Here is a 14,947-nt window from a genome sequence, read left to right as displayed (position 1 = left end):
GAAAGAGCCAATAGGCCGTACTTTCAATAAATATTTATTAATTATAAAGAAAGAAAGAAAGAAGAAGAAATTGAATAATTGTGAAATAATTTTCCACCTGAGGAAGAATTTTCGTTCAGCTGCCAAAGCAGCTTTAATGTCCTTACGTCCCTCAATGTCTTTTTGACTTCTGTTCACTACTCCAATATAACCCCTACGTAAGGGAAGTAACTTATTTTCCAAAATATCCCGAGCATCGGTGCCATCGTCCATAAGATCTAATTTTGTAATGACACCAATAGTACGAACACCTAAAAAAAAACCAAAAAAAAATTCATCATTTATTTCCAAAAAATTATATTAAAAAAAAATAATTTTATCCTTCCCCCTCCTTCCGTACCTGGCGCGTCAACTTCCTTGGCAAGTTTTAGGGCATCACTGTTTGCTAAATCAGTATTGGCTGGCGTAACTGCCAATATAAGACAATTTTCACGCTTAATAAATTGAAATATCATTCCTTTAATTTGTGCTTCAATATCCACCGGTTGATCTCCTATTGGTACTTTTGTCAGACCAGGCAAGTCAATGAGGGTCAAGTTAAGAACTAGAAATGAAAATTTATCGATTAATAAACACTCTTTCAAAAAAAATATTCAAATTTCAATCGTTTTCCATTTATTTCAATCATTATTTTTCTCTCTTCATTCAAATTTTATTTGTTTCGAAATTAATTTAAATATATTACTCAATACTATAAAAAAAAGTCCCTAAACTACTGAATGTTCAAATAGAAGGAAATTTTTTTTCACGTTTCTAAAGTTTCGAACGTTCAAATCAAACGACAATAATTTTTGTTACTTCATTTTGTTTGCATTTTATTTAAAAAAGAAATAAAATTTTAACTGAAATTTCTTTTTCAAATCAATTCCTATCAAAAAGTTGGCGGAGAATATTTTTTTCTTAACTTCAAATTTTTAAATTTTTGCAATATTGCGTCAAGTATGAAAAAAAAATAAATTATAAAGATTGTAAATGCAGGCTTCGCACTCAATAATTAGTTTTAAAAAAAGTAGCAAAAAGTGTCTCTAAGACTAAAAAAAAGTAGATATCAAAAAAATAAATTTGACGACTACAATACTCGTTTCAGTCTATTAAAAAAAGAAAGACAAAAATTTGATTCTGATTTCCATAAAAAATATTCAATTTTTCTTATCCTGGTAATAACTTCAATTCTCAATTGTTGTCAAATTCAATTATTTCCCAAATTTTTAGTTAGAATTCTTCAAAAATTCGATTATTATTTTTAAAAATAATTTTTGAAAGTAAAGAAATAAATTTTTTTTAAATATAAAATTTATTTCAATTAAATTTAACAAAATTTCCAATTAATTCGAAATTTAAATAAACATTTTTAATTTTGACGAAAATTTTACTTATATTGAAAAAAATTAATTAAAATTTTTCAAAAGGTTACTTTTTTCTTACAATTTCTAAATTAAATTATTTATACTTGAATAACGTGTGTTCAACAAATTAATAATCACTTACATATTTTTTCACAGGAACTAAAATTTTAAATAATTTTAATTTAAAAGCTTTTTGAAATTTATCTATTTCTAAAAATTCATATTCTACAGCATTTTTAATATTTAATTATCATCTAAAATTAAAAAGTAAAATTCATTTCCAAATCAAATTATATTAAAAAGTTCCACAATTTTTGAATACTTTCAGATTCAAACTTTAAAAAAATGCAATTATTAATTAATTTACTACATTAATTATTCTTGTTTATTAATTTCAAAAATTTTAATAAAATTCTTCGCAAGAATTCAATTATTTTCATAAATAATAACATTATTCGTAAGAATTCAATTATTTTCATAAATAATAACATTATTCGTAAGAATTCAATTATTTTGGAAAAATTCAATTATTTTTATAAATAATAAATTATTTGGGAAAAATTCAATTATTTTTAAACAAGATTTTAATAAATCGTTCGAAACAATTCAATTATTTTTTTAAATATTAAATTCTTTGCAAATATGCAACTATTTTCAAAAAAATTTAAGGAAAGAATTCAATTTTTTTCTTAATTCGTTATAAAATCTTTGCAAAAATTCAATTCTTTTTAATAAAATTTTAATAAAATTTCATGAAAGAATTTAATTTTTTTTAATTTGTAATAATATTTTACGAAAAAATTCAATTATTTTCTAAAATTTTAATAAATCCTTCGAAACAATTCAATTATATTTTTATTCTATAATAAAATTCATTGCGAAAATTCAATTATTTTCAAAAAAATTTCACAAAAGAATTCCATTTTTTTCTAAAATTTTAATAAAATTCAATAATTAAATGTTGAATTTCAATTATTAACAAACACGATTATTTTAAAAACTTGAAAAAAATTGTTCATAAAATTCAAAATTTTTAATTTAATTTAATTTAATTTTAATTTTAATTTTAATTTTAATTTTAATTTTATTTTTAATTTTAATTAAAATTATGAAATAAACTGCATTATTTAAAAAAAATTAAAAGAAATTTTTCAAAATGAATTTTTACTATAATTTTCAAAAACTTTAACAAAATTTTTCGCGGGAAGTCAATTATTTTCCTAAATAATAAAATTCTTCGAAGGAATTTATAATCACATTTTTTTATTAAATTCTTTTCTTACAATTTTTGTAAATAATTGATTTGTTTTGAAGAATTTCTTTGAATTTTTTTTAAATAATCGATTTTGTTAAAAATTGTCATTAATATGTTTATTATTAAACTTTATTAAAATATTTTAAAAAATTTGAATTCTAAAGAATTTTATCAGATTTTTCGAAATTAATTAAATTTGTTTGACTAAATTCTTTAAATCTATTGAAAATAAATTAACTTCTTAAAAATTTTAATTGAAAATTTAGTTTTTTTTATTGTAAATTGTGAAATTAATTAAATGTTTTTAAAAAACTTCTAAATTTTTTTAAATAATCGTGTTTGTTAATAATTGTAGATAATTAAAAAATTTCATTAAAATTTTTAAGAAATAATTGAATTCCTGAGAAGAATTTTATTCACTAATTTCTTAAAATCTTTTGAAAAATGTAGTTTTTTAAAATGATTTTACTTGAGTTTGTTAATTATTGTAATTAAAGATTTTAATATTGAATTTTATTAAAATTTTTTGGAAATAATTGAATTCCTTCAAAGAATTTTGTTATTGAATAATTGAATTTTTGCGAAAGATTTTATTAAAATTTTTGTAAATAATTGAATTTTTGAATAATTTTATGAAAATTTGAAAGAGTAATTAAATTATTTCAACTATTCGCAGATTTAAATTTCTAAAATTAAAAAAGAAAGAAAAAAGTAGCTTTTAGTGTCACAAATTTAAAAAAAGTATCCAAATAGTAGCTAATCGTAAAGAAAGTTTTAGTAAACGAGCGCAAAGCCTGTCTAAATTTAATTTTACTTAATTTTTAAATTAAATTTAATTTTTCTACTGGTCTAAGTTGATTTTTACTTTAAGTCAGTAATTTCTATAAATATTTACAGTGGTAAAATGTTTCGTTCATTTTTCGTGGATCATCAAGAAAGAAATTATATTGAAATAAAAATGGAATTTACAGTAAACATTTAATTATAAAATTCAATTTACCCAGAATTTCTATTATTTAAAAAATATCTTCGAAAAAAAAGGGAAATAAATTCAAACTCACCATTAGGAGAATAAACTCGCAAGTTAATAGGAATATTAGAAATTCCTTTGTTGCCGCCAGTAATTCTGTCAGTTTCCCCCTCGATCTCTCTGCGAATTTCATCGAAATCCACAAATTTCTTTCCTTTACAATGTAGAAATTCTCCATATTCTGCAAAATAAAAAGAAGAAATTGAATAAAATATTAAAATAAAAAATTGAAAGTTAAAAAAATGAAATTAAAAATCAAACTGTCTCTCGATAATATCAATTTGAAAATAAGAGTTCACATCCCGAAGCAACATTTCTATTTCAATTGTATAGTGTCAATGCACCCAATTTCCTACTTTATTATCATGTAAAACTCACAGGAAGCTTGGCAACTTGAATGATTGTCAGTCAGGAAAAATTGATTCCAGTAAATTTCTTTCCCACTTTTGTAATAATAAAAAAAAAACTTCCAGATCGAAAACTAGAGAATTTAAAAAAAAAATCATTTTTTCAAATAATCCGAGAAAAAAAAAGTTGCAAACAATTAAATAAAGGGGATATTTTTACAATTTTCACTACAAATATCGGATAAATATTAAAATTAACAGGAAATAAATTCCTCGAGAAATTGAAGGGCATGGGTTAATAGCTGACAATAGTAAGTGCAGTACGATGATAAAATATTTTATTCGCTGACAGGTCAATGGGTTAACAGTGTTCGTTATGAATCGTGTAAGTGCTTCAATGGCGCAACATCGTGTCACTTACCTGATGCACTTGCTGGGATTCGAGGAAAAAAAAAGAATATTGTCAAACAATGATTTAACGAATTTACATAAATATAAATTTAAAATACATTATTTGCGAATCCAATCGAAATTAAAATTTTCAATTTCTATTTTCTAATTTTCAATCTAAAATTTTTTCCCTTTCGAAGAAATTTTCAATTTAAAATTACAAAAAAGGGAAATTTTCAATTTCAAATTAAGAAAAAGGGAAATTTACAAACTAAAATTTATAAAAAAAGAGAAATTGAAAGAAAGAAATTATTATGGAAAATTTTATTACAATTTTCTAATTTTCATAAAATTCAAGTCATTATTCAAGGTATCAAAAAGGGGGAATAAAAACAAAATCGATGAGGTTTTTTTTCGATTAGAGAAAAAAGAACGAAATATGAAATATTTCTTTCTTATTCTAAAGTGCTGATTCACACGCTCACTCGGTAGTAAGTATCTTAAATTAACACTCCCTCATTTTTTTTTTTTTTATTTTTTAAATAAAGTTCCTCAATTGCTATTAAAGCAAGCTTCAACATACGTAGTGTATTTAACTCCCCCTAAGCGCAAATAATTAATGATGTCAATTTTTGAAAAGACTCGCCACAAGGTATTGTAGATAAAAACAAATTATCCACTTTCTTTGTCCAAATACAAAAATTGTTTAGCGTCATCGTTAATTTATTATCTCCAATGTTAATCGATCTTTTCCACATTCAAAATAAAAAACGAAAAATAAATAGATAGTCATTTAGATAAAAAAAAAATATAAAAAATTTCTTCTATTTTGTTTTTGTCTTTTCATTTTATTTACCAAATTATTTACTTTGATTGCAACGACAAAAAAAGGATTAGAAAAAAATTCTAAATATTGATAAAATTAGAATTAAATATATTTTGGTTACTTTTTTTATATTTATTTATATAATAATTAAAAAAATAGAAAAAAAATAATTTTGTTAAAAAGACGAATTTCTGTACAATTCAATATTTAAAAAAAAAGAAATTTTCCTTTATCAAAAACAATGACCGACATATTTCTATGAATTGAGACTAAAAAAAATATACATATATATGTATCTTATCCATCGATAAGATAATTTTACCAGAGAATTTTAAAAGGTCTTTTTTCGATTAAATCGGTGTTTCTCTAATTTATCCCAATAGAACGCAGTAATTAAATTCTGTAGCAATAAAAATAGAATATTAAATAATTTACCAGTGTGACTGTTGATCAATTGTAAAATAAGTGGCCTTCTGGTTACGATTCCTGAACCTCTCGGCAAAAAGTCCCTGGAAAAATAAAAATCACATTGTAAAATTCGAAAAATAAAAAAAAAATTAAAATTAACTAAAATTACATAACTATAAAATTGGAAGAAATAAATTAAAATAGAATAAAATCGCTTAATTCTAAAATTAATTTAAAAGATTCGATTAAAAAAATCATTCGAAAATTACTGTAATCAGGGTTGCCACGCTTCTGCTTTTTTCAAATACCCCTGACTTTTCCAGGGTTTTCCAAGTTAAAAAACGAAATTTTTCCAGGTTTTTAAAACGAAAATTATTTGAAAACATCAATAAGTTCATTTTTAAATAAATATTTATTATTTTTTTTAGGTATAGAAATTATTTTCATCATTACGATTATTCATTTCTAGAATTTTTAACTAAAATTCTTCTAATTTTTTAAAAATAAGTTTTGAAAAAGTTCTTTGTGAATTTTAAAATTCTTTTGTTTACAATATTTAATTTTACGAAATTTCAATTATTCTGACATTCTTCAATTAAATATATTAGAAATTAAAAACTTCGAATAATTAGAAAAAATTCCATTAAACATTTTGAGAAAAATTAATTCTATAAAATTCTTAATTAAAAGTATGAAAAGTTCGAAATTTCAAAGATTTTAATTTGAAATTTATTTTTAAATCAATATTTATTAGTAAATTCTACGAGAATTCAATTATTTAACTATAAAAATAAATATTTTTTAAACAATTGAATATTTCTTGAAATTGAATTTTCATACAGAATTTTATCAACAAATTTTTAAGTAATTGAAAATTCTCTTGACAAATTTTAATAAAATTTTTAAAAATAATTGCACTTTTCGAGTAATTTCATGAAAATTGTATATTAAAAATAATTGAAATTCTGCCAAGAATTTTAATAAAAGTTATGAAAATAATTGAATTTTGGAGAAAAATTTTATTATTTATAATGATAATTGAAATTTGAAGAAAATTTTTTTTAAATTTTGATCATAATTGAATTTCTGCGAAGAATTTTATTACTTTTGAAAATAATTGAATTCTTGAGACGAATTTTAATAATACTTCTTTTTAAATAATTGAATTCTGTTGTGAAATTTTATTAAAGTAGTAGATATTATAAATCATTGAATTGAAGAAAGTTTTTGAAAATAAGTGAAATTTTGCGAAGAATTTTATTAAAATTTTTGAAAATAATTGAATTTCTGAGACAAATTTTATTAAATTTATAAATATAATTGAAATTTTGACGAGAATTTTTGTTAATTTTTAAACATAATTTGATTTCTGTGATGAATTTTATTAAAATTATTTTGATAAAAATTGAATTGTTGCGCAAAGAATTTCATTAAAATTTTTGAAAATAATTTTATTCTTTAAAGAAACTTAATTAAAAATTTATTGAAAATAATACTTAAATTCTAATAAATAAATTGTAGCAAAGCTTTTTAAGAATTTTTTAGGAATTTTTATTAAAGTAGTAGATATTAAAAATCATTGAATTGGGGAAAGTTTTTGAAAATCATTAAAATTTTGAAAATAATTGAATTTTTGAGAAGAATTTTACTACTTAATTTTAAAAATCAAATTAATTAGATTTACATTACTTAATTATAAAAAAAGATGAAACTAAAATTACCGAATTATAATTTAATTAATCGATTATATTAACATTCATTATTAAATGAAAGCAAATCACAAAGATTCATAAGTACAATTCTTTTTTGTTTGAAATTGAAATCTAAAAGGATAATTATTAGATGCAAGACACGTGCGATTACCCATTGTTTTTCAGAGTTACATAAAAATTATTACAGTCCTTTATTAACTCTCTATTGTCATTCATCAACAAACACAATTTACTTTGAATTCCTCAATAAAGATTCTCGCCAAAAAATTGACTAATTTTCTACTAGGAATAAAATTATTGAAAAAGATAATGTCTTTTATTGCTTGCAACACTTTTTTTTTGCTTTATTAATCGAACAATCTTTAAAAGAATGTGACACAGAAAGAACGAGAATAATTGTTTACAAGTCGGGGAATAAAATTCTCGAGAACTTTTGTCAAACATATAAGCAAAAAAACTTGACTGCGTTTGATAAAAATGTTTATAAAGAAAAAAGTTTCTCCTCTCGATTCAGTTATAAATTTATAATTCAGTATTAATTAAATCGAAAAGAATTGAAAGTGAATTTATAAACCACTTCACCATCGAGAAATGAAAGTATAAATTGAAAATCGATTTCAAAAAATAGTTTTCCTTTTCTTTTTATAGATAAAAGAAAATATTTTAAAAAACTAGTTAATTAAAGGTAAGAAAAAGATCAATTTTGTCAAGTTTGACCCAATTACTGACCTTACTGAAAGTGATACACAAACTAGTTATCAGTTGACTGAAGAAGTTTGAATATTTATCTAGATTTCTAGCTTCTTATCAAAGATTCCTAGAATTTTGTTATTTCGAGTCTTAATTCGATTTTAAGGAATTTGAGGTTAAATTTTGAAGAATTAAGAATCAAAGGGCAAATAAATAAAAAAAAAGCGTGAGGAGATAATATGTTTGACAGTCGACGACGAGTGGGTGTTGACTCATCAACGATTACTATCATTAATATCGTCATCATTAACATCATCGACCTGAGAACGATTTTTCTGGCACGGCCTTCGAACCTTCGAACGTCCGTCTGTCCTGTTGTCTCTCTGATCAAAGATGCGTGCGTTCAAAAAGATCGTTGCGCGGTCAGCGACGTAACTGTCAAGAAGAATCTCGGTGGGCGTCGTTTTCAGGACGAAACCTTTTGCAAGTCACTTGAATAACCTAACAAAAAAACCCTACAAAACAACACCCAATAGGATCCGCCCCATTCAATTTGACAGAAATACTCCAGGTCGACGTGTCTCGCCTCTAAACGCTAAACATTCATTTCCCTATAAAATATAGGATCTTCTTTACTTACTTTCCAACAAAGTTCTCCAGGACAGAACTTTTGCCCGCACTTTGACCTCCAACGACTGCAATTTGCGGCAGGTCCAATTGCATTGTAACTCCAAGTTGCGTGAATGCATCCTGGAGTTTATTCACAATTGGGATCAATTGCTCCATACCCACGTTCCCTGCCATTATTTTCAACTATTCACTATCGCCAATTTGGCGATCACACACGCACCAGGAAACACGAACACTGTTCGGGGATTTTTCTCTCTATCAACTGCGTCCCGCAGGCGACGTTCAATTGCCACCACCTTCTGCCCGTTTTTTTTTCGTCGGTAGGGGTAGTCCTACTATCCTGTCGTCGTCGTCGCCTATTCGTGCTCTGCGCGAATACCAGCAAAATGGCCGTTTCGCGATTGATAAAATCCTCACCGCATCATCATTGTCATTCGTTATCAGCAACTTCTGTGCATTAAAACGCGTAACACACCTGTCAAAATTCACTATTAGGAACACAATGTTTCTATCAATGATGAACGCGGTTACATTTAACGGTGATAATCCAACAACTTCTTCTCGATTCGAGGACATAACATTTCAATCGATAACTATAAAGCGTGTGCGCACTCGCGACACACCAACTGACCCACTTTCTTTCATTCCCCGAGATAAAATCCATATCGCGCTTCCGCCTACCCTTTTTTCTGCCCTTTAAACAATTAAAAATAAGAATTCTTCTATTGTTTTTAATCAAAATTATACTTATTTTCTCTTGAAATTAAAAAATATCGATAATGTTTTCACTTATAGGTTAGGTTTATTTTTGGGCTTTTTGGGACAGTTTGAAAATCGCGGGCTTTTAGTCGTCCCTTTTTGATCACGTGACCAGAAACGTCAACGTCTGCCAGCTGTTATACACAAATTCCTCCCAATTACTCAGTTTTAACAAATATTCTCAACTTGTTTTGAATAAAACCATAAAAGGATTCCAAGGGTAGTAAAACTCATCCGGTTTGTTCAGTTTATTTCATTAAATTCGGTAAATTTATTTACCAAAACAGAATTTTTCAAGCATTGATAATTGATTGATAAACTAGAAGTTGTAGATGGCGCTCGTACTTTCTTACTTGGCGGGCTTTTTTAAATTGTTTCGAAAAGTAAATTTTTTTTATTTTTCTAAAATATTTTCTAAACAGTCGAAAGGGGGCGTAAATGATAATTAGAAAACATTTTAGTCAATAAAAGTAGGAAAAAAAAATAATAAGTAAAATTTTGTACAGAGTGATTAATTTGTCATAACGAAATTTTCTTATTTCCATGAGAATGAATTTCGCATTGAAATAGAAAAATAGATCTCCTTTTTCTTTGTAAGAATAATTTCTTGAATATAAGAAAATAAAAATTCGAGGTCTCTAAGCTCATTACTTTCGCTTATCTATACACGTATACAGTTCAAGGTCTGGATTTCCTCACACACAGTCATGACAACTGTAGTGAATAGATTGATAAGAGGGGGACTAGGTCGATCCTGCATTTTCAAAGAAATTCAAGTGAGAGGAGCATCTGTTGCTGCTGGAAGAACAAAAATGGTGAATATGACATTTCTTTGCAACTCACTCACTTTTTGAACTATTAAAATTTCTTGTGACGAAAAATTTTTTAATCGAAAATAAAATATTTAACAATTTTATTATTTCTCTAATTAATAATAGTTTAATTAATAAATAGTTAAATATTTCTATTAAAATTTCAAACTATAGAAAAGATTCGTCAATATTTTTCTTTTTCTTGTCAACATTGGTTAGTTAATAAGTTCAGAATATTTAACTATTTTTAGAGGGAAAAAAATTGTTTTCAGGTAAATTTTTCGAAATAGGGGCGTTTCCCTTTTTTTCTATAATAAATAATTAAAAATCCTTGAGTTTTACTTTCACTTTACATATCTACTGAGTTTTAAGCTATAAAGCAGTGAGAAAAAAAACTAAAATTTTTTTTTCTTTACCAAAATAAATTAAATCATCTGTAGCAATAATATCTGTAGAAACTAATGACCTTTTGGTGATAACGAAAAAAATTACCAAAAATTCGTTATAAAAATAAAGAAAAGAAAATAATGAATTGATAAAGAAAAGAATAAAAAGATAATAATGGTAAATAAATTCGTTGTTTTTAAAAACAAAATAAATAGAAAACAAAAAATTGTTTTTGCTAATTCACTCCAAATTTTGAATTAAACAAAAATAAATTATTATTTATTTTTAACTTATGAAATAATTCAATATTCAAGCATATTTTCATCTCAAAATTAATTTGAATCAAAAAATCAGTTCAATATTTCAAAATTATTTCTATTTCAAGAACAAGTTTTAAATTTCAATATTTCAATTAAAAAATTTTCTAAATTCCGAGGAATTCAATTAAAATTGTTTTGTAAATATGTAATTGAATTCCTGACAAGAATTTTACTATTTATAAAATTAATTGAATTCTTGCGAAAAATTTATAAAAATAATTGAATTTTTTCGAAGGACTTATTAAAATTTTAGAAAAAAATTGAATTTTTTCGAAATGTGTTGAAAATTTTTTTAAAAATTGAATTGTTAGTAAAAAAATAAAATTCAATTCTCTAAATACAAAAATTAAATTTTTTAAAATGAAAATTTCAATTCTAATTTCTTTTTTATTTTATAATATCTGAATTATTGTAAAAAAATCCAACTGAAAATAACAGAATTTTCAAAATCAATTTTAATAATTTTTTTTGAAAATAAATAGAAAATATTTATTAAAATTTCCAAAAATCAAGTTTTTTTTTATAAATTTCAATTAAAATTAAAAAGAATTCAGTTATTTAAAAAAAAAATTTGATATAAACTTTTCGCAAAAATTTAATTATTTTCATATAAACATTAACAATTCTTCGCAGGATAAATAAATTTTTTGAAAAATGTAAATTTTTTATAAAGATTATTATTTTCAAAAATTAAGATAAAATTCTTTAGAAGAATTCAATTTTAAGAATTAATCAATTATTCCATTAATTTATTTATTTTTATATTTAAATAATTGAATTCTCGTAGAATTTTTCTTCTAAAAACTGATTTAAAAATTAATTTCAGTTAATATTTTCGATAATAATAACAATTAAATATCAGAAACCTTGAAATATTGAAATTTAAAATTTGTTTTTGATTTGCAAATATTTTGAAATATTGAATTGATTTTTTGCTTCAAATTAAATGTGTTTTCAATTTAATTACAATTTGTTGGAGTTTCATTCAAAGTGGATTTAAAAATGGAATTTTTCAAATTTTGGTTAGTATTTATTTACACATTTCATTAAAAACATCTTAAATTGAATTAAAATTATGTAATTGAAATTGAATGGAATTTTTGAAATATTGTTAAAAATTGAATATTTTTTCAATTTATTTCAAAATAATTGAAATCAAATTAAATTTTTGGAATATAGTTTAAAATTGATTATATTTTGAATTAATTTCAAAATAACTGAAATTGAATTGAATTTTTGAAATATAGTTTAAAATGGAATATATTTTGAATTTATTTCAAAATAATTGAAATTGAATTGAATTTTTGAAAATTTTACTTGAAAAGCTTGAGAAGTGAAAAAAATATTATTATTTTTCATTTAGTTATTAACTTTTAAAATATTTGAATTCCAGCTGTAATTAAATTATTTTCAAACCAAAAAATTACAAATAATAAATTTATTAAATATGAATGGAAATAATAAAGTTAAAAATAAAAATTAAAAAAAAAATGAAAGAAATAAAAATAAAACAAAATATAAATTTGATTCGTTACTTACATTTTTATTTCTTGAGCACCATCACTATTCCAAAATAATTTTATTCTCGAGAAATAACCTGCAAAAATAATATCATTAAATTAAAAATTAATTTACAAATATTTTTGTATTTTAACGTTTATTTATTTTTTTGTTAATTTTCACAGCCAAAACTTACGGAAGAAGATAGAAAAACCGAACTAGCTCCACTTCTCGCAACTGGGTGGACAGTTCAAACTGCCAAAGATGCCATTTACAAAGAATTCGTCTTCAAAAACTTTAACCAGGTGAATTTTCTTTATTTCTATAAAAAAAACAGAGAGAAATAGACACAAAAATTAGAATAAAAAAAAAAATAATAAAAAGAAACGAGAAGTAAAAATTATCCTAAAGAAAATTGTATAAAGTAAAAATTGTCATAAAGTAAATTGTAAAGTAAAAATTATCATAAACTAAATTGTAAAGTAAATTAAAAATAATTGCAAAAAGAAATTAAAAAGAATTGAATTTTAAAAATCAATTTTCTCTATTTTTAGGCTTTTGGATTTATGACCAGAGTTGCAATGCAAGCGGAAAAAATGGACCATCATCCCGAATGGTTTAATGTTTACAATAAAGTCAACATAACTTTAAATTCTCACGATGTAAACGGATTATCCAAACGGGACGTAAAATTAGCGACATTCGTCGATAAAGTGGCAAAATCATTCAACGAATAGACAGAAAATTATCGAAGAAAATTTCACTGTAAATATGGATGACCAATGTTTTAAATCCTTAATTAAATATAAGTTATGAAAATAATTATTTTCCACTGTGGACAATAATAATTTTTTTTTATAGAAAATACTCTTAATATTTGTTGAATTTTTTTTTTTTTGGTAAGAAAAATATAAATGTTATAAATATTTTTCTTTTATTTACTCTTCTTCAAAATGTATTCCAAAGTATTTCAACTGTAAATAGATAAATAGTAACGAATTATTTGCGAGATAATTAAATTAATTTAATTAATTAATTTAATCAAGTTAATTAATTAATTAATTAACAAAAATATTTAATCGAAATAATCTTCAATGTCGATATCCGGATTGAGTAGATCTTCACCATAAACACTAAGATCTAATTGATTGAGAATGAGATTTTCGCACATTTCTTCTAAATCAGTTTCGCCAATAAGAACAGCTCCTTGCATTTTACCATCTTTTAAAATTAATTTCACGTACTCTTGATTCTTTGTCATTCGCAATAATATTTCATAATCCTGATTCAATGTTTGCCCATTATAAAGTCCAAGAAGAACGACTTTATAGTCGAAGAATTTTGTGACGTGTGTAAAGATTTCAAAGCAAAAATCCTGATAAAATTCCTCATCACGTGTAATTGAAACCATTGCCTTAGCCGCGTATTGTCCCATTTGATGAGCCTGTGTCCAGAGTCGCATTTGAAACCAATGTCTCGCTATATCCCAATTAGCCGAACAAACATCGCCAGCGGCAAAAATATCATCCTGCGAAGTTGTTAATTTCCAATCGACTAAATAACCACCGTCCTGTCCTCTCTTTAAATCCTCCAGACCAGGAAGATTTGCATTTGGTATCACGCCCGTCGCCGAAATGACAAGATCACAATTCACCGTCTCTCCATTCGTTAATTCAACAACTACGGGCCATTCTTCATTCACACGATTTGTAATTCTCAAAACTTCGCATTCGTATTTCACTTGAATTTCAATTGGCAATGGTGGGAATTGTGTTAATTTGAAATTATGCCAATCAGGACCGAGTGCGGCACCAACTTTTTTTGTTTTCTCCTCACTTGTCGTGTACCTTGCCCTCTTGAAGCAAAAATTCTTAACTTCATCACTTTGCGTTGGTAAATTATCAACTTTATTTTGTAAACGATCTTGAAAAAATTGTGCAGCTCCAGGATCGACGAATGTTGCCGAAATATGTTTATCCTTTATCACCCAAATAACTTCGATACCACGAATTTTATACACAAGTTCAGTTGCAATTCCACCATTTCCCACAATGACAATTCGTCGGGCATTTTTTATTTTCTCCAAAAAATTCGTCACCGACTCAGTGTCACGAATACCAAGTACATAGGGATTATTTTCAGCAATTATTCTCGGACTCGCTCCCGTGCAGAGACAAAGTTTTTGATAATTAACTATTTTCCCAGATTCGGTCTTTAGAAATTTCTCTCTTGAATTCACTTCGCAGACAATATCTTGAAGAATTGTTATGGAAGAGTGTTGCTGTGACAATTGTGACGATTCACGTTCCTCAACGTCAAATTGAAATAGAGTTTTGCCCAATGGTACAATATTGGTGATTGCTTTGATTAAGGAACTGGCGGTAATGAGAATTACCGTCTCTTCCGGTGCGAGGAAAGAAATACTCTCGGCGCAAGTCACACCGGCTATTCCTCCCCCGACAATAACAAAAGTTGCTTTCATTTATTTTTTTTTTT

At 24.6% G+C, this 14,947-nt stretch overlaps 3 protein-coding genes across 6 annotated transcripts in view; 1 reads left to right on the top strand and 2 right to left on the bottom strand.

Moving 5' to 3' along the window:
* Positions 1 to 9,227, bottom strand: part of LOC122508070 (dynamin) — a 49,262-nt gene extending 40,035 nt beyond the window's left edge. For all 3 annotated transcript variants that reach the window (XM_043621162.1, XM_043621164.1, XM_043621163.1), the window contains exons 1-5: positions 8,684 to 9,227; positions 5,669 to 5,742; positions 3,702 to 3,851; positions 380 to 583; positions 98 to 290 (exon numbers count right to left, since the gene is read on the bottom strand). In XM_043621162.1, coding sequence (XP_043477097.1) covers positions 98 to 290; positions 380 to 583; positions 3,702 to 3,851; positions 5,669 to 5,742; positions 8,684 to 8,847 — 785 coding nt within the window. In that variant the 5' untranslated portion in view covers positions 8,848 to 9,227. The remainder of the gene's footprint in view (positions 1 to 97; positions 291 to 379; positions 584 to 3,701; positions 3,852 to 5,668; positions 5,743 to 8,683) is intronic.
* Positions 9,228 to 9,517: 290 nt separating this feature from the next.
* Positions 9,518 to 13,377, top strand: LOC122508077 (probable pterin-4-alpha-carbinolamine dehydratase). 2 transcript variants are annotated; one of them, XM_043621175.1, is made up of 4 exons: positions 9,518 to 9,652; positions 10,110 to 10,247; positions 12,637 to 12,756; positions 13,006 to 13,377. In XM_043621175.1, exons 2-4 carry the CDS (start codon positions 10,140 to 10,142, stop codon positions 13,186 to 13,188), a joined length of 411 nt encoding a protein of 136 aa, XP_043477110.1. In that variant the 5' UTR covers positions 9,518 to 9,652; positions 10,110 to 10,139; the 3' UTR covers positions 13,189 to 13,377. The 2 variants fall into 2 exon arrangements, with proteins under 2 accessions (XP_043477110.1, XP_043477109.1); XM_043621174.1 differs by having other exon boundaries at positions 9,525 to 9,669.
* Positions 13,367 to 14,933, bottom strand: LOC122508074 (pyridine nucleotide-disulfide oxidoreductase domain-containing protein 1). The gene has a single exon (XM_043621170.1). It carries the CDS (start codon positions 14,931 to 14,933, stop codon positions 13,527 to 13,529), a length of 1,407 nt encoding a protein of 468 aa, XP_043477105.1. The 3' UTR covers positions 13,367 to 13,526.
* Between the last annotated feature and the right edge of the window lie 14 nt (positions 14,934 to 14,947).

Source organism: Leptopilina heterotoma, unplaced genomic scaffold (assembly GCF_015476425.1).
Source record: "Leptopilina heterotoma isolate Lh14 unplaced genomic scaffold, ASM1547642v1 Lhet_52, whole genome shotgun sequence".
In the NCBI taxonomy this organism is placed as follows: Eukaryota; Metazoa; Arthropoda; class Insecta; order Hymenoptera; family Figitidae; genus Leptopilina; species Leptopilina heterotoma.
This window is presented reverse-complemented; position numbering and strand designations above follow the sequence as displayed.